This window comes from Myiozetetes cayanensis, unplaced genomic scaffold (assembly GCF_022539395.1).
Source record: "Myiozetetes cayanensis isolate MyiCay16 unplaced genomic scaffold, myiCay2020 scf28, whole genome shotgun sequence".
Taxonomy (NCBI): Eukaryota; Metazoa; Chordata; class Aves; order Passeriformes; family Tyrannidae; genus Myiozetetes; species Myiozetetes cayanensis.
Window position 1 is genome coordinate 3,593,823 of NW_026087499.1, and position 19,438 is coordinate 3,613,260.

Genomic DNA, 19,438 nt, shown 5'->3' on the forward strand with positions numbered 1-19,438 from the left:
TCGGCCGGCGGCGGTCGCCCCGGAGATGCCCTTGTGAGGCGGCCCGGGGGCAGCGGCGGCGGCGGAGCGCGGGCTCGGAGCGGCCCCGCGGCGGGGAGGAGGATCGCGCCCTCCCTCCGGGCACCATTAAGAGGAAGGCGATGGAGGAGCTGAGCGCGGACGAGGCGAGTGCGCGGGGCCGGGGCCTGAGGGGCGGGCGGGCCCCGGGAGGGGCGCCGGGCAGGGCCGGGCCCTGTGCGGACCCTGAGGGGGCGCTGGGCTGGGGAGGGGGCGATCCTGGGGAGTTCTGTTTTCCCCCTGCCCTTCCCCGGCGTTTTCTCCGTCCCCTGTCTCTGATCTGCCCCTGCCCCGCGGCCCCCCGGCTCGGCCCTGGGGTTGGTGGCTGCTCTCCTGGTTAATTGTTTATTTTGCGCTCCCATCTGCCAGGTGGCCTTTGTGTGCAGCGTGTCCCCTCGCTGTGCCCGGCGCTGGGCGTTCGTGTGTTGTCTCTGTGATCTAAAACACCCAGCCTTTCAGCCCTGCTAACACACTTCACGTCTCGCCTCTCAGGCTCTTTGCTGAGGAGCGAAATGGGCGTGTTTGTGGCCCTATATTTAATGTCGCTTCTTCTGGAAGCAGGCTGGTCAGTCTTCCAGTGCTTCCTTTCATTGCCTTTTCTCTGTTTATTCGACCTCTTGCTCTTTTCACTGAAGCCTTGTGGTGTTGGGTTGTAGTGGATAAACCTGTGCCAGGGAATAACCTGAACTCTTTCTTGGTTCTTCCTTTTAAAGGGTGGTGTTTCCTTTTTGTTTTGTCTTTTTTTTAATATAGGCTGAGATTTTATGTTTTGCTCCTATGCTACAGGACTTCCAAATGGATCCTGTCCTGGTACTGATCAGGATGTAAAGAATTTCTCAATGTCCGAAATCATGGAAAACTTGAAATCTCTCCTAACTTCGCAATAATAATTTCATATTAATGTGTGTTGCATGCATATAGAATATATTGTGTTGGACCAGCTGCAGTGCAGCCTCAGTGCTGTTCTTGTATTCCAGGGAGGATCAGAAGCTGTTATTTTTGTTGATTTAGTGGGACTGTGGAGCAGTGGCTGCTGGTGCCCCTCAGGTTTGCATTCCATGAGGTTCAGAGGTTTGGGATCACGCTGTGTATGGTGATTTAGCAATCCTGCTGTGTTGCATCACCGTGTAGGAGAAAATCCTTAGTGCTGTTTACTTCATGGACATCCTCATACTCCACGAGAGGAGCACAATTCCCACCTTGGGAAGAGTGGGATGGGCCAGTGGTGTTGTAATTCCTGCCCTGCCAAGGGCTCTCCAGTTGTACAGGTGTATTTCGTGACTGCTTTGTTTACCTCCATCACTGAGCTGCCCTGATGGTGAGGTGTTTTGTGATTAATTTCAGAATTATTTAACCAAAGGGAGCTGATGGTGAGGTGTTTTGTGATTAATTTCAGAATTATTTAACCAAAGGGAGCTGATGGTGAGGTGTTTTGTGATTAATTTCAGAATTATTTAACCAAAGGGAGCTGATGGTGAGGTGTTTTGTGATTAATTTCAGAGTTATTTAACCTGAGGGAGCTGGTTTGTGTCCCTGCTTGGCACTGACATCATCAAAGCACTGCATCGAGCTCTGAGGCTGCAGGGCAGGACAGGAGTTCTCCAGGGGGGACTCATCCACCTTTTCTGGCAAAACATTTGTCTCCAGTGACTCCAAATTTTCCAGGTCCAGCAAGGACCAGGCTGACTGGACTTTTAGGTGATTGCTTGAGACAATCTTGTATCATTTTAAGAGAGTCACGATGTCCTTCTTGTTATTAATGGATCCCTCTCTGGAAAGGCAGAGCCAAGTCTATTTTAATATTCCTGCACATCTCCACTGTCCTTTGGCGCAGTGGATCAGACTGTGTGGGAAAATCACCTTCTAAAACACCTTCTCTGTGTCTTCTTTAGGTTCAAACTTTTTATCAGGCCCTGACTAAAGGTGAAAGAAACACTTAATGGAAGTTTGGAGTAATTGCCAGGCTCTTCCAGATAAGATTATCTTCTTCTATCAAACCATAATTAATTAGAGCACTAACGGATTGCAACTTAAAAAGAAGAGAGATGGATACAATTGGCAATGGCTTTGGGATTATAGGGTATATTTTAGCTTCAAGGAGGTGTTTTGCACTGCTATCAACAGTGTCTCTCACTCAGTGTTTGCTGAGCAGAAGTTGTCATTATCTACAGACCAGTAAAATCTTTAGGAAGGGAAAAAAGAAATTTCCTTTTTAGTGTGTGAATTTCATCATAATAGAGAGCACAAGATGAGAACTAGGGGCCACATAAACAAACAAAAAAAAGCAGATTCAAGCTAGATGTGGCATGAAGTGGGAAAGAATGATGTTAATTTGTTATCTTCCAGCATGTACATGATTTTTGAGTAGCGTGTTCTGAGCACAGAACATGGCTGGTGTCACCAGAAAATGAAGCATTTCTTAAACCAGTTTAGGATGCTCTAATGAATACAAGAAAAATGAAGTTATCTGTTCAAACTACTCTTTATTGCACAGAAATGTCTTCAGGGTCTCACTGAGCAGTTACCACTAAAGCAGATATTGATACAGAATTTTTTTTAACTGGGACTGGGTGAGATACAACTTTCCTGGTTGTGTATCTTTATTGCCTGTTGCAGGATTACACTATGAGTTAACCAGCTCTAACAGGGTGCTATTTTTCCCTTCTTGGTTGTGATGCATCCAGATAACAGCTTTTAACAAGTCCACTAAGATCAAAAATGTATTTCTGAAAACTCCTGTTCAAAGACATAGTCCAGACACGTCCAGCAAAGGCTGTGCTGGTTAAAAACCACTGTGCTCTTTCCATCCAACCAATTAGGTTTATTTTGTTTCAATTAAGCTTTTAAACTGTGTTCTGGAGCCGTGCTCTGTAGGGAAGATGGGCTGTGGAGCAAGCAATGCCCTGTAATAGTTAACACCAGTAAGTTGTCACTGTTAGGTGTCAATGGCACAGCTTTGTCACATCCCTGCTGCAGGGATTTAGTGCTGAAATCAAGGGCTGGGGATTGTTCAAACACCCTGAGCTTCCCGAAGGAAATATTTGAGAAGCCCAACCCTGTGCTCTTGGTGGTGATTTGGGGAGCCATCCAGTCCAAAAGGGGATCAGGTCACTGGGAGCTCCTGCAGATCCCACCTGTTATTTGGGTTGTGTGAAGGCAGCAGGTTGGGGTCTCCTTGTGCTGTGCCCACCTTCCCTCCTCTCTGTGCTGTTCAGGGAATCAGCAGGATAGAATGTCCCCACCGATTTTAGGCTGGATTTTCACACTTCTTTCTCAGCCTGTACTTATTCCTTTCTATAGTGTAATATCTTTGTTTCTCCTTTTTTTTTTTTTTTTTTTTTTAGCTTAAAACTTCCTAATCTTCAGATCAAACTTCAGATTCCCTTGGGAATTTGATATAAACCTAAAGCAATATGACAGCTCAGGGTATCCAAGATCCAGATCTGGTCCTCTATTTGCTCAGTGTACCCTCAGTTGTGAAAGCTGCCTCTGTCAGCAGGGAAAAATAGCCAGAGTTTATTTATGTTGTAACGTTGCTTTGTTCAGCAGTAAGGAAGGGAAATATCATTTACCATCCTTAAAGGGGAAGGGAAATGCTGTCTGAGTTTCAGGTGCAGTGCCTCCCCTCAGAGCAGCTCAGTGTCCGGGCAGGGTTCTCGCTCCACGCACATCTCAGGCTGTTCCTCAGGGCAGGTCACGGGCTGGGGGATTGGCCCCTAAAAAAGGTGCTGGTTGATGGACTGAGAGTGACAAATCCAGGGCAGAAGGGTTGTGTTGGAGCCCTCCTGTTGGGGCAGTGCTGATTGCAGCTGGGTTTGCTGTGACTTGGGCGCTGAGCTGGCCCAGCACTGGAGGGGAAGGAATGTTGAGTGCCACAAGTGACCTCAATTATCTGCCTGGGACTGGGAGATGATGGAGAGGTGACCTTGTTTGAGCAGCCAACGTTGGGCTGCACTTGAGAATAAATTGATAAATATATTGGTGATTACCTCTGCCTTTTTCTCCTCACACACTTCCTTCCTAACATCAGATTTGGGACTTGCTAGCAAGGATGACTGTGGGCAGTTGTGGAAGAGCTTCACATCATGTTAATCATATTAAAAAATGAATCTTCATCTCTCTCCTTCAGACCCTGCTGCATACATGGACTGCTTGTGTGTGTATTTTTTTCCCATTCCTCCCTTTATCCTAAATACATAGTTCTGGGGCTGTTTAAGGGAGAGGAAGCAGCTTTTAAAATTTTTAATCAAACCCTCAACTCAGAGAGAATTCAGTTCAGCTGGGTTGTGTTTGATTTGGTATTTTGGGAGCATTTCATTTGGATTCAGCAGTAGGGAAAACAGATATGGGGACACGGAGCTGACATTTTCTCAGTTACACCTCTGGGGGCTGAGGTAGTTCTGTATTTATTTTTTTTTAAGATAAACAGGTGGATGAACAGCTGAAAAATTAAGATGTAAGGTACAAGTGGAGAGGAGAGAGACCCTCCTATGTATTACTTTTACTTAAAGCAAAGCTGAACAATTTATTTGTGCTCACAAAGCTCCCCTATTTTGCTTGACAGGGAGGAGGGATGAAGAGATTCTATTCATAGGCATTTTTTTTAGGTCTTAAATAAAAAAAAAAAAAATAAAATCCTTCCATGTTGATGTGGTGACACCTGTCGTGGAGGGAGATGTAGTTCCAGACACTGTTTTCCCACAGTTTCTGAAGTCTGATTTAATTTGATGTGTTTTTCTTCCTGTTGGAGGAGGTTTCACAGGCCATTAAATGGTGCAGGAATGCACTGCAGAGATCGACTTGACACAAATCTTTTGTTCACTCTTTCACTTGCCTGGCAGTTCTTTAGGATTATGAGCAGAAATGAAAACTGTTAAGTTGTGTGCAGTGCTTGACTGTCAAAATACAAAGAGAATAACAGGAATTGCTCATTTTTGCAGGGAGTTGACACCCTCAAATATGATACTTTTATTTTGGGCCCTTTTCAAGCTGAAGGTGTAAGCTTTGGGAACAGGTCCTGTTTCTCATTTATGGAAACCCAAAGCACTTCTAAGTTGAGTTTTATTAAGTTATATTTTGCCTGTTTCTTCCTTGCGCTCTACCATCCCATACAGTTTTTAATAAATAGGTTCATAACAGTTTTCTGAAGTTGCATTTTGAAGGCAGATCTTCTTTGTCTTAAAAATAAAACGCTGGTTTTTAGATTCTGTGTGGTGGAGCGTCTGTAGGTGATGAGAGGATGTTTTATACTCTTGTCTTTACTCCTCAAGGTGCTTCTGTCCAGCACAGGAGTTGTGTGGTTCTGGTGTTGCAGTTCTGTTTTGGATTAACTTGGACATTGGTGGTCTTGAACAACCTTCAAGCTGGCCCTTCTTCAGCACAGGTGTCTTGGCATCATGACAAGTGAAAGGTCGTGTCCATATTGTCCCTTTTATCACATTAATGCAGTTCATCAAATGGCAGAGGTGCAGGTTTTGAAAGTGCTGAGCAGTAAATGTCTTACACAACCCCTGGAGGGACAAGCACAGCCTTCTCCAGTGCCAGTGGCTTCCCAGGGCAGCAGATCCACTGCCAGTGCTAGCCCTGAGGGCAGGGGGGTGTGACACAGCACCAGGAGCAGCTCTCAGGTAAAGCTGCAGTGTTTGCCCTCCCTGCAGTCAATGCCCTGCTGGGAGAGAGGGCCCAGGGCAGCTGGGGGAGTGTGTGCACATGTGGGTGAATGAAAACAGGCTCGTGTGGTGTATTCCCTGTTCCCTGTGCACATGTGGGTGCACACAGAGCTGCTCATGTGGTGTGTTCTGTCCTGTGCAGATGAGGGTGCCCACAGAGGTGTCTATTTGGTTTATTCTGTCCCTGTACAGATGAGGGTGCACACAGAGGTGTCTATTTGGTTTATTCTCTCCCTGTGCAGATGAGGGTGCTCACAGAGGTGTTTATTTGGTTTATTCTCTCCCTGTGCAGATGAGGGTGCCCACATTGCTGCTCACACTCTGTGTTCTCTCCGAGCAGATCCGGCGGCGGCGCCTGGCGCGGTTGGCAGGAGGTTCCTCGTCCCAGCCCACCACCCCCCTGACGTCCCCGCAGAGAGAGACCCCCCCGGGGCCCCCCGTGGTGGCAGCAGCGCCAGGGCCCTCGCACAGCCTGGGCCTCAACGTGCACAGCATGACCCCAGCTACCTCTCCCATCGGTGCGTCAGGTAAGGCTGCACCTGAGACCAGAACTGCCACCATTCACATCATGACACACACACACCCCTTCTCTTCAGAGCAGGCCCTGTCAGTGCTGTCATTGCTGCTGCTGTTGGAAGTAACTCCCAGAAACAGTGATGGAGGGTTCTTCTTGTTTTCATTTTCATAGTAATAAATGGGTTTCCATTTATTCCATTTACAAGTGTTTTCCAGGTGTAAATAAACTCACGGCATTTAAAATACAGGTTACCAAAGCTCATGATACAGTTTAATATTGCACAATGTTAGGGAAAAGATCTGCCAAGGAGACAGGAAAAATCCCTCTTTAGTTTTGCAACACAGTTTTTATTGATTGGTTTCCAGGTCCATCGTAGCAATCGGTCCCAAGTTCATTTTTGATCTTTAATTACGAGCGTTCGGCACAATTAAAAATAGCAGGTTGTGACTGTGCATGGTCGGTGTAAGAGTGAAGTATTTGCTTTCTGCTTTGTGTTGCTTTGCCAATTCACTATTTACTGGAGTGAATACAAGCAGGATGCTTACAAATGGTATTTATTTCAGAACATGCAAATAAGAGCTGATCTGTTCAAATCAGACAAACGCAGCAAGCAGGGCAAGTTGGGAGGGTTGATTTACAGAGAGGTGAAGACAATATTCTTAAATTTATAACACATCTGGCCTAAAAAAATTTGACTTCAAGTTGTCCGTCTTGGAAATTAGAAAAAATTGGCCTGTTTGCCAGTTTTGTGGTCTTTATCTGAAAACCTGAATTGTTTTGCCTGTTGTGTTTCTCAGCTGAGAGGTTCACAAAACCAATCAACAAAACAAAATATCAAGGTTGTTCTAATCAGGTTTTCAATATGATTTCTAATAAGTTTGCAGAATTCTCTATCTTTTACCTATTTGCTCTCTGAAATGCTGTGTTTTTCCCTTTGGCAAATAGAGTAATTTACAAACTTAATTCTTGTATAGTGACAGTGTTGTTCAGAAACACCTAGGGGTGACTCCTTCCTGCCTGTTCTGTTGCCCTGTATCCACAGCAGGACAGAGGAAAGCTATCAGAAGCTTTTCCTGAGAAAATCTGATTGCAGATGGAATTTAACACTCTGTATTGTCCTCATGATTACAGACAGCAGCCCAGCAGCAGAGGTGACTCTTTTATTTAAGAACAGTGCAGAGTTCACTCTCTGTGTTCCCTCAGCCTGTGGTTGCAGGACTATTTTAATCCATCCTAGGCTGGATTCTTGCTGAAAGGCGTATTTCTGTCTGTAGCAGCTTTGTGGCAAGATGGGTCGTGGAATTAACCCCAGTGAACACTAACCCAGGAAAAACAAATGTTTGGTTTTTAAACAGATGAGATCCTGATCCATCCTAGTGCAGCACTGGATAAACAACACCACCAACAGAGCAGGAGGGGTGGAAATGTGTGGCTGAAGGAAGAAATGTCCCGGGATTGGCTGACAGGTTTCTCCTGGTTTGAGGTGGTTGGACAGTGAAGAATTCAGAGATTTCTGTTTTAAGAACCATCTGGGCAGTTCCTGACTGTGCAGACCAGATTGGCTGATGCCCAGAAACAGGAGTTACAGTTTTTGCTTCCTGCAGTGCCTCTATTGCAGCTTTTTAGCCCTGTGTGTCTTTTTGCACATTAGAGGGTAAGAGGAGGGGTTAAATCAGGGAATGGATCAGGGAAAACTGGCCATAACAGATTATCTGTGTGTTTATGTAGCAGAAATGAAGACTCAGCTAATGCTGGGTGGTTCCTCCCAGCAGCAGAAAGTGACTGCAGAGGATTTGAATTCATCTGGACATAGAGAGCAGCCCCAGCAGATTGGTGTCCTTGTAAGCATCCATTGTTCTCGAGAGTTGCCTGTCATGGTGAGATCAGACTTAGGCACCAATTTAATGGAGAAGATGATCATTATTGTGTATGTATTTTGAAAATACTTTGAGGGACCTAAAGACAGTGTGTCAGTGACAACTGGAACTTTGGGTGTCAGGTATTTCTCTGTGTGCCTGATCCAGCAAAGTACAGGTGCAGGTAAATTCTGGGAGATTTGTGTGAAAAGGTGGTGGGTGGGATTGAGGGGGCCTGGTAATGAGAGCTGCAGCATCACTGTTAAAGCACATTTTCCTGGCAGGGAGAGTCAGATCCCAAGGGAATGCAGAATAATGCAGTCCTTTGCCCTGGTAAGCCATGTTTGCTCTGGTCTCTTTATCCACTGACTTAGCCAGATTGTTTTGGGGAAGGGGGAAGAGGAGAGATGAAGAACTCAAGGAATATTGTCCCTTTGTGATTGATGATGCCCTGAAGTAAAACAAGGCTGTAAATGGGAGATCTGAAATCAGCTGCATGCTGGAATTCCCTGCTGACTTCAGCCTTCCCTTGCCACTGGCAGTGTAGTGCTGCTGGGTGTTATCCCTGGGGAATCTGCATCCTTGAAGTTCTGCTGTTGAAAGTTGCTTTTCTTTAACCTGACTGACCTGAGCAGCCTTGCTGAGCTCAGACACTGCCCTTGATATCTGCATCTCCTTGGTGTTGTGAAGTGGTGCTGAGCTTTGGGGCTGTGCCTGGTGTCAGAACTGGAGTGTGCATCACCAGAATTCCAGGCCTGCAGGAAATGGGCATTTAGAACTGAAATGGAGGTTTTCCTTGACTTTTTCTTGCTGTCTGGGTGAAATCTTTTTGCAGACATTTAATACTGGCAAATAGGTAGTTCAGTGAAATCTAATTCTTCTTGGAGGATCTCAGTTCCAATTTCTGTTCTTCTTTTCACAATGAACACCCAATGGGCTCCAAAGTGTTGTTTATGAATGATAATACCCAGCTATGGCCCTAAAGTTACTCACCAATAACCCTTGTTACTGAATGCAAGGCTTGTTCTGCTTTATTTGGATTACAGATATAACTTCCCTCCTCCCATGCTGGTGTCTAACACTTCTCTGGAGAAGATTCCCTTGCAAAGGGAGTCCATCTGTTCATCCCCTGACACACATCAGCCCTCCTCCAAAGTCATGATGGTGCTGGTGTTACACTCGGTACCTGTTGTTAGGACTTCTTGGATGCTTATTTTGTTCTTGTGGAGGAGAAGTGCTGATAATTCCCCAGTGAATTGGTGGAGGGTGTGTGTCCTGTGTCCTGAGCCAAGTTAACTCCTCTGTAATGGCCCCACGTCCTGTTCTGATGGGACAGAGTTTGGAGGGCTTTGACAAGGTCTGAAGCAGACAGAGCAATCTTATGGAAGGTGAGTTTTTATGGGAGTGAACCTGAGCTCCCTGTGGATGCAGATGTAGCTTTGTTGTGTGTGGATTTGTAAGTGTTGTGTAAGGATTCCTACACTGCTGCTTCAGGGGGAGGTACCAGATGTGATCACCTGGAGTTAACTGAGTATTGTTAACACTTACTTCCTAATGCATTACTGAGAACACTTAACAACTGGATTGAAAAGCAGAATTTCCTCTCCTTTTCCATCCAATAACTTGTGGTGCCTTCTGACCTCTGTAGTAACACCCTGGTGGTGTTTTCTTTAGGAGTAGCCCACCGAAGCCAGAGCAGCGAAGGAGTGAGTTCCCTCAGCAGTTCTCCATCCAACAGCCTTGAAACCCAGTCTCAGTCTCTGTCTCGGTCCCAGAGCATGGACATTGATAGTGTCTCCTGTGAGAAAAGGTAACAAATGCAGCAGATATGGCACAGTGCTGATGGGCAAACCTCTCCCCAGGCTCTGCCCTTTCTGTTAATGCAGTGGGGCTTAATGCTTAAAAATCACCGCTGGTTAGACCACTGTAATGCTCGTTCTAGTCTGGCTTTAATGGGAGTTCCTGACCTAAAGTGGTAAAAGACAAAGCATTAAGAGATGAGTGTGTCTGGTGGGGATAATTCAGGTGCTCTGTTTAAAAAGGAAAAAGTTGTGGGATGTGATGGCTGCACATTGCCTGCTGGAGGAGTTAGAATACTTGAACTCAAAATAAATGGAACATGAGAAGCTTTTATCAAGCAGTGATTTTAATTGCTGTTTGTGCTTCGGGTTCTCCGCTGCTTCTACCTGAGGGGACACTCCTTCAGTCAGCATCTTACAGGCTTCTTCCCTTATTTCCACTTGCAGTATGTCCCAGGTTGATGTGGATTCGGGAATCGAAAACATGGAGGTCGATGAGAACGATCGCAGAGAGAAGCGGAGCCTGACGGACAAGGTCGGTGTGGTTTGGATGGAGAGGGAGCAGGGCTGAGCTCGGTCACCTCCAGGCTTTGAACATGTGCTTTTGGGAGGATGGAACCAGCCCTCAGGTGTCATCTGTAAACAGTTTCTTCACTGCATTTTCTCATTCAAATTCGTGTGAAGGAAAAATCAATCAAAACTTCCGATATCAAGTCAAAACTTCCAATATCAAAGCTGCATTTTGATGTCTCAGATTGGCTTACAAATGATATTTGTAAACTCAGAATTTGTGCTGTGTCTTCCAACAAAGTGAGCTGTTAATGCCCACATATATTTTTTAAAACACAGCAGGTCTGAAGAACCATTTCTTAAGAGACTCTGAAGATTGTTGCATCTTATTTGTGTAGCATTTCGTGGTCTGCTCACAAAAGTACTGCTTCAAATGTTATGTGTGCTGGGGTAATGCTGTGTAATAGGGTTTTCCTTAGATATTATAAGAAAATACATAAGCAGATTTAGCTGTCAAGGTTTAGAGAGCTGGTAGAACCCTTTAAAGTAGAAAAAGAAAGCAAGCAAGTACAAAGCTCTGATCCACTCCTGGAATCGTCCTCTCTGTCATTTGATTTTAAAATCAAATTTTTAAAAGCCACCTCTCCTCACAGCATGGGTGTGAATCACTTCAGTGCTGTTCCTTTGGGTGCTGTCATTTTTTCAGGAGCACACTCAGAGCTGTCTTAGGATTGCAAGGGCCCTCCCCTGGAACCTTTGGTACCCTCTGTGTGGGACCATTCTCGTTAAAGAAACTCATTTTTTGTTAGGTGCTGTAAACTGTGCTCCATTCTTTTTTTTGGGAGAAAGGGGTACAAGGCAAATTCTTGAGTCTTTAGTCCTGTCCCGAGTGCATTCAAGTGAAAGACGTCTCTATCTTGGGCAAGATTTGAAGTTGGGAAAGACTTGGGGAAGTTTGCTTCTTCCTGTGCTTTCATTTTTACAAGGAGCTCTTAAAATAACTGTGGATAATGAAAGTTTGAGTCCCCAATTAATCCCTTAAAGCAGACATCCTAAGTATCTGGGTTAAATTTCCCTTCTTAGTATATAGTTTTCATATGTGTTTTGGAAGTCCTGCTGGATTTGGGTATTTCTGCTACATCTTTTCTGCATCCCTCGTGTTTCTTCGGGTGCTTTTTCCAAATTTTGCCAAATGTGCCAATATTCCTTCACAAACATCCAAACCCTGCCATCCAGAGTTAGGCTGAAGCCACGTAAGGGAGATCTGTACCCGACTGGGACTTGAGTGGCAGTGCCAGGCAAGGTGTTGATTGTTGCTTGTTGCCCCCCAGGAGCCGCTGTCGGGGTCGGAGGTGTCTGAGGAACAAGCTTTGCAGCTGGTCTGTAAGATCTTCCGAGTGTCCTGGAAGGACCGGGACAGAGACGTGATCTTCCTCAACTCCCTGTCTGCCCAGTTCAAGCAGAACCCAAAGGAAGGTGGGCACCTTATTTCACTGGATGGGCACCTTCCCATCTCTTTGTTTTTCCCTTTCTCTCTCTTGGCTGCAGTGAATTGTCTTGCATCATAACAGACATCTGGCAGTTAATTTGATAAGCCAAGAATTCCTGATTATTTTAGATAACAAACTATGTTTATTCTGGTAGCTATAAGTATGACCCAATTAAAAATGCTTATTTTATGGGGGAGGGGTGTATGCATTTTTGGTTTTTTCCTTTCTTTATGACACAACTTGCCCAACTCAACAGCAGGGTGGGAAAATATGAGTGGAACACACAAGGCAATTTAATAACCAACAATAGCAGCATGAGGTCATCTTTGATCTTCAGTATTTTCCATAAAAGCTGTATTTTTGTGTAGCTGTAATTCCAGAACCTGGTTAATACAGACAAAGTGATAATTATAGATGTGTCAGCGTGTTGGTTTTGCCAAAAGCAGCACTTAATTCACAGAAGTCTCCTGTCCTTTTTTAGTTGAATTCCCTGCTAATATTTACGTCTCTGACTAATGTGTAGCTGAAGACACAGATGAGGACACTGACTCTCTTCTTCTTAACAGTGTTTTCAGATTTTAAGGACTTGATTGGGCAGATTCTGATGGAAGTGCTGATGATGTCCACCCAGGCAAGGGACGAGAACCCCTTTGCCAGCCTGACAGCCACGTCCCAGCCCATCGCCGCAGCCGCCCGCTCTCCCGACAGAAGCCTCATCCTCAACATGGGCTCCAACCCGGGGAGCAGCCCCATGTTCTGTAACGTGGGCTCCTTTGGTTCCAGTTCTTTATCCAGGTGACTTCTGATTATAACTGAATGCTGCTTTCACTTGAATATTGGTTGCTAGACTAGAAGAGAGAGAGGGGCCTAGAAGTGTCCCAGGAACGATAAATAGAATCGATTTTGAAAGTTTTTCACTCTTTTCCACGTGAATGTCCCTCCATTTCACCGTTTTTGATTACACTGCCATGGCTAGAAGTGTATTGGGTAGAGTCAAGCCCTGTAACTCTTTGCTGCTGAGGAGTATCCCCACCTTGCACCACGAAGGCCGTGGCTCTTTTAAGTGTATAGATTGATTGTGACGTAGTTTTATTCAACAACAGTAGAAAGGAATAATGTGTGTGAGCTGCAGAAATATTGCTGAAGAGTCATCAGAGGGGCAAGGACTTCTCTTGCTCATTTTATCTTTTTCACTCTTTTTCTGCAAATCCTAAATCATTGATTTTTTTTTTTTTTTTCTTTTTCCCCTGTAACTGGTTTAGTCTCTATGGGACTAGTCCAGCTCCTCCTACCAATTTCACAAGCTATGTACCAATGACTGGTTCATCTCTTACCCCACCAGCCAGTTCAGTTGCCAGCACAGCTGTGCCTCCCCTTCCTGTCAGCTCTCACCTCACAGCCACAAGCCCTTCCTGGACACAGCCGCCTTCTCCGAGGTACCGGCCCTACACTGTGGCCCATCCCGGAGGCTTTTCTGCTTCTTCCACCCCCCGTTCCTTGAGTATTTCCATCCCCTCCAGTTCTCCAAGCCCTCCAGCCATGCCAGTCATCACATCCAGGCAGAGGCCCCCGGCCACGGGCCCACCTTTGCCTCCTGCTTCTCCCGGTGCCTGGCGCAGGCGTCCTTCCCTGCCGAGCAGGATCCCTCCTAGGTACTGCCCAGGGCAGTGTGGGGTGTGCTGTGCTGGGGGGCACCGTGGGCAGTGTGGAACGGCTCGTGTTTGTGCTGAGCTCACCCCACTCACCCCGAGCTGCTGTCTGTGTTTGGTTTGCTCTAACACCTCGACTCTCTAACCCGCTGCCTGTGCCACAACGTGCCACCTGCTTGTGCCAGCACCTGAGGTGTGATGGGATTACTAAAAGGAGCAGGGGGGCTCCCATTGCCTCCTCTTGGTGCATCCATTCCAGTTGAACTGGGAGCTTTCCTTTCAGTTGGGTAAACCAAACAAACCTCCTGCTCTGAGGAGTTTTTTCTCAGTAGGGCTTTGGTTAATTTGTTGGAAGCTGTTACTTGCTGGGCTGGGTTAGATTGAATTCCCTGGTGCACAGATTTAAATTACAGATCAGCCTATTTCAGAGTGCCAGGCCGAGTACCACTGCATTTCCTCTGTTGGCTGCTCCTGGAATCCCTTGTCCCTGCAGGAGGGAGAAACGAGCACACAAGGTTTTGAGATCATCGCTTTAAAGTTCACTGGCTTAGGATGGTGATACTCATTATTCAGTCGTGTCTAAGCATTCCACTTCAGCCTTAATTTTTACTGGGTCTGAAAAATTCTTTTCCAATTTTTGGGCTGATAAATCTGTGGTGTTTTGGATAATTAAATAACGTGTGGCAGTGTAACAGAGCATGTTAGTACGGTCTTGGTTTTACTAACGTGGAGTTACCCCCTGCCTGCATGTTTACAGAAGATGATTTTTGACAGACTTAAAAGCTACCATTTACTTTTCCTTCTGGCTTGAAAAGAATCTGATGGCCTTTTCCATTTTTGTTGTGGTAGTTTGTACGACAACCCTTTCTCCCTCCTCCTCCTTGCCGTTTCTGATGTGTCTGAGGACAGTAGTGATGAAGACAATGAAGATGATGATTTTTCTTGTGTCCAGTTTGGGTCCAGGTATCTGAGAAAGAGAATGTAACCTGCATGTTTGGTTGTTTAGGAACTAACAGCCTGTGTAGTGTCAAGTGATCCTCAAAGTAAGGTGGGGAACTAAAGCAGGGAGGTGACTTGGCTGCCTCGTCAGGGTGGTGTATAAACAAGTGTCATGAGTGCAGTTAATCAGCTCTTTCTGAAGAGCTGAGCAAGGTAAATGCTCATCATCCTGTCCCTTAGTGAGCCTGGTTCCTGCAGTGCTGCTGGAGTGCAGCTCCTCCTCAGCTCTGGGAGTAGAAGGAATTGTATTTGCCCATGGCTGTGATTTTCAGTGGCTGGTACATTGTGTTTGCTTTCCTGGGAAAAGCTGGGAAATGAGGACAGAGGTTAACATGTGGGTTAACACAGTGACAAATAAGCAGTGTGACTTTGAAGGTTCATTGCTGCCTGGCAGCTGAGGATCACCCCTTTAGCCTGTGACAAAATACACCTGAAGGCTTAAACTTTGTGGCAGAGGCTGATGGAGCTGGGACAGCCAAGAAAGGAGGGGGAAGAATTGATTATTTTACTATAAACCAGAGATCTGTGAATGGTACAGGAAAACCCTTTCATTTGTGGGACATCAAGATATGTGAAAAGCAAATAAGAGTTGATGGTGGTGAGGTCTGGTTTGGAGCTGGGCAGATGCTGTGCAAGCACCTGCAGAACACTGGGGATGCCAGGGGGGGAAAGAGCTTTAGGAAATGTTGAGTGCAAGGTCAGATCCTCTCTAGCTCTACATTCCATTGCAGAGTAATCCTTCAGTGTCTTGGCTGATACAGAAATATTTTCCCAAAGAAATGCCCCATTCTCTTGGATCAACCCAACCTGGAGAAAAGGAATAAATGTTTTATATAAACCCTGTGTGTTTTAGGAAGATTTTTGTGCAAAGTGGTACTTCTGTAGTCTCAGTAGTAGTTGAACATTTTCTGTGAGCATTCAGCCCCCAGGTCGTGCCTGAGGGTGATTTGAGAGGTCTGTGCCTGGCCTCAAGCCCTGGGGGGCAGTTACCACCTCCAGGAGGGAAAGGGAAGCCAGGTGGGAGTTTTCCAGGCCACACACACAGGGAACAGCTGGGAGGTTGCAAGGATTTTATTCACAGCAAAACTCAGGGAATTGTCATTGCTTGAGCCTCCTAAAACGAAGCCAACAAGACTTTAGGAAGTGCCTTTGGACGTCAAGGAATGCCCCAAAACACTTGGTGTGAATGATCTTCCCCTCCATGGGTTTCCCTGAGTGTTGCTGGGTGTGTTGGGACTCTGCTGCTGCAATCTCTGGGACCTGCAACACCTCCCAAGCAGCATCTGCTCTTCTCCATCCCAGTGTGATTTCAGGAGAGTGATCCTGATATCATGGGTGTGGGCCTGTGCTGTAGGTGGAATTTAGGATTATTTTTCCCCGCTGTTTTGTTTAATTATTGTCCTGTTGGCGACTGAGTCCAAATGTTGGACTGAGCTGCCGAGCTTTGGAGAGGATTCCTGCTGTGCTTCTGGGGCTTCGTTTGTTTATTCTGTCCTGGCATTTTGCAGACAGCAGTGAGTTGGTAGTTAAATTATAAACACAGTGGCTGTACAATTATGCAGCCACTTGCATTTTGGAAACACCGAGGCCTTCAATACGTGTGTGAAGGGTGTAGGAACTGTGTTGGAACCATTTGATTTGCTGCTGCAGTGGAATCATTAACAGAATTACCAACTAGAGAACTAGTAGGTTTTTCATATACATTTACTTCCTTAAAAGAGTATTTTTTTCAAGCTGAATGTGAGAAGTCAAGAGGTTTAAAAGAGAGACTAGAAAAAAAAAAGGGCATAATTTTGTGGTTACTGAGCACTATTTCAATAGAGCTGTGTTTGACATGGATAAGTTTTAATTGGATAACTGAAAACATCTCTCTGCAAACAGAGATTGCTGCTATTAGAATGTTGTGTTTCTTAACATGCTGAGCTCCCAGATGCTGAGTAGTAATAACCTTTCCCTGATTTATTGCTTGGACTGTGGAGTTTGCACAACAGATTTGTACAACTCGGTGATAAAAATGTAACTTATTTTACAGTTTAAAGGAAATTCCACTTTTGAGAGTTTGCAGGTTTAAACGTGGTTTTTAGAAAGCTGCATTTAAGGAAACAAATACTCCTGTTTTCCAGTTTAAGATCTGGGGCTTATAAATTGGTTTTCATTTAAATCCACCCCCCCCTATGCACAGATTCTTCTTGGGGAATTGCAGCAGCCCATCCATGTAACTGCTATTTTTAAAATTTCATTTCCATAAAGTGACTACATCATGTCTTCATTCTCTTGTGCAAAATGAGGATTTTGCTTTTAATTAGCTTTGCCAAGCTGTTATGTAGAGAAGAATTCAGCAGAGATAACAAGTCTGAGATTGAGAGTGGTGGGGCTGTTCTCACTGGTGTTCCATTTCTCTCCGGTCTCAAGGATGGGTTTGGGTTTGTGGGTTTAGTTTTTGTGTTTACACTATCAGTGGGTTCCCCCCCATTGCTGTGCCACTTAAAGAAATGGTTTATTTTACTGTGAGGGAACTGGAATGATCAGAGTGGAACTGAAATGATCTGGGATGTGGAGTGTTGAAGGAGCAGTGGGTTGGCTGTGTTGCCTGCTGGTTTGTTTATTCTCCTTCCTTGGGGCACATCAGGTGTGTGTGGCCCTGTGTGTCAGCCCAGGCCTGTCCTGGCCAGGGGGAGGCTCCTGCCCTCCCTGGCTGGTGGAGTTAACAGGGTTTGGAGTTCCTGCCGTGTTTGGTGTCAGCTGTGGAGCCGATGCAGAGGCTGCACCGCAGCGTGGGGGGTTGGGGTGTCCTGAGTGTCCCAGCTGTTGTGGCAGGAACAGCACAAAGCCTGTCCTTTTTGGTGTTGCCGGGTGAGAATTCACTGCTCCAGAGAGTGCAGATTCACTGACTGCCATTGCAGTCATGCCCCTGCTGTCTGTCAGATCCTCAGTTACAGGGGGGGTTGATTGTTCAGTCTCAGAACAGCTCTGAACTTCCAGGGTTGGACAAGCTGTGCCTGGAGATCCCCACAGACCCCCCTGAGCTGCTGAGCCCTGTGTGTGATGGGATGGAGCGTGCAGAGCACTGGCAGAGGAAGAGCTGGTGAATTGTTTGCCTGTGCCCAAGTGCAGAGCTGTCCCTAATGCCTTGTTTCTGCTCTCTGTGTGTTTTGAAGTCTGGGAGGCTCTGGCAGCTCAAGTGTTTCCGATTCCTGCAGTGACCACTTCACCATTGAGAACTGTAAGGAGACAGAGATGCTGAACTACCTCATCGAGTGTTTTGACAGAGTGGGAATAGAGGAGAGAAAAGCACCAAAGGTACGTTGCAGATGAGTCAGGTTGTGTCAGTGCTGACACACACACTCCTCTTACTCACTGGTAGGAATTGAGAGTTCCTCCCCGATGGCTTTGTTGTAGAAATAGATTTATAGAATTTATTAGATACCTTTGGCTCCTGTTAATTCATCGTATTTGAATCACATATATATATATTTTACATCTTAAATAAGCACTGTGTTAGAAATGATCCTTCCCCTTTTGACCTCCTGCATTTTATCCAAGTTTATGCCATGTAAAACATATTTTTGAGAGACCAGCTCCCTGTCAGTGGTCTATATTCTGCTCTAAGCTGTTACTTCAGGGGGAAAAAACCAACCAACCAACACTACCTACCTATAATCAGGCAGGTTTTTAGCTGCAGTAGTGCTAAGCTTCGTCTGCAGGTTACATTTATACTGCACAAATAAAGAAATGCCCCACATTTCCTGTCTGTCCTGTCTCCACACTCTGGTTTGGTACTAAGCTGAAGTTGTTTTTGTCAGATGTGTAGCCAGCCAACAGTCAGCCAGTTACTGAGCAACATCCGATCCCAGTGCATCTCCCACGCCGCTCTGGTGCTCCAGGGATCCCTGACACAGCCAAGGTAAACAGAGCGGGGCTTTGTCGTGTTCCAGGCTCCTCTCTCTCTCCTGAGGGTTGGATGAGAGCACTCAGGCAGTTTTCAGAGCAGGAGATTCGTGTGCCAGAGGAGGAGTTTGTTGCTTCACTGATGTTTTGGTGGAAGGGACTTGGAGCGTTTCCTGGTTGCGTTTTCATCGCCCAGGTTGATGAGAACAGTTTGAAGGGGGTTGTGAATTAACCAGGCTGGTTTTTGCCTTGCCTTATGCTGGAAGTGTTTTCCTTACAGATTGCTGGGGCACTGCTCCTGTGCAGTGAGTCCCCAGCAGAGCTGCATCTGCCCAACAGCTCTAAAATGTGTGGGCAAACCTGCTAAAGGGACACAGCCCCTGTTTGCTTCAGGGTTACCCCGGCAGGTTTGCAATGCAGAGCTGTCTGGGGGCTCTCTGCACTAAATCCCCACTCTGAGGTTCCAAGTGCAGTTGTTTAACCAGGAGCTGGGCTGCTTGGAACAGTAAAAAGATTTTGAAAGTAGGATATTATGTGACTTTTACTAAGATCTGCATGATTTTGTATTTGTGGCCCCAGAGAACACTTCTGTAATCTTCAAAGGTGCACCAGTTATTGCCTGTGCTTTGAGATTAGTTTTGTCTTTACATGAACCAGTGTTGGCACTAGAATAAGTTTTATATATGTAATAAGGGAAAAAAATACTTTTTAAAAATCCTAGGACTCTGTTAATTCAGAAAACACTATTTGTTTTCTTTAATCTGGAAAAACACCTGTAAAACAATGTTGTTCCTTCACTAGATGAGCCTAATAAAGGTTTTTTTTCATCAGAGAGGGGTAGAAGGGGCAACCAAGAAGCTGCTGTTTTCTTCCAGCCCCATTAACTGCAGTGTGGGGTTGGTAGAGCACCTGTTTTAGAGGAGCAAGAGCAGGAAGGAATAATTGTATCTACACAAGGATAAAGTGCTCCCAGACTCATCCTTACCTGTGATTGCTCTGACAGT

At 45.7% G+C, this 19,438-nt stretch overlaps 1 protein-coding gene across 2 annotated transcripts in view; it reads left to right on the forward strand.

Annotated features, from left to right (window-relative positions):
* UBE4B (ubiquitination factor E4B) overlaps positions 1 to 19,438 on the forward strand; it is a 35,918-nt gene continuing 16,480 nt past the window's right edge. The window contains exons 1-10 of one of the 2 annotated variants that reach the window (XM_050322299.1): positions 1 to 164; positions 6,067 to 6,253; positions 9,774 to 9,909; positions 10,346 to 10,433; positions 11,740 to 11,884; positions 12,465 to 12,693; positions 13,161 to 13,550; positions 14,397 to 14,510; positions 17,705 to 17,846; positions 18,350 to 18,450. In XM_050322299.1, coding sequence (XP_050178256.1) covers positions 141 to 164; positions 6,067 to 6,253; positions 9,774 to 9,909; positions 10,346 to 10,433; positions 11,740 to 11,884; positions 12,465 to 12,693; positions 13,161 to 13,550; positions 14,397 to 14,510; positions 17,705 to 17,846; positions 18,350 to 18,450 — 1,556 coding nt within the window. In that variant the 5' untranslated portion in view covers positions 1 to 140. The remainder of the gene's footprint in view (positions 165 to 6,066; positions 6,254 to 9,773; positions 9,910 to 10,345; positions 10,434 to 11,739; positions 11,885 to 12,464; positions 12,694 to 13,160; positions 13,551 to 14,396; positions 14,511 to 17,704; positions 17,847 to 18,349; positions 18,451 to 19,438) is intronic. The other variant, XM_050322298.1, reaches the window with a different exon arrangement.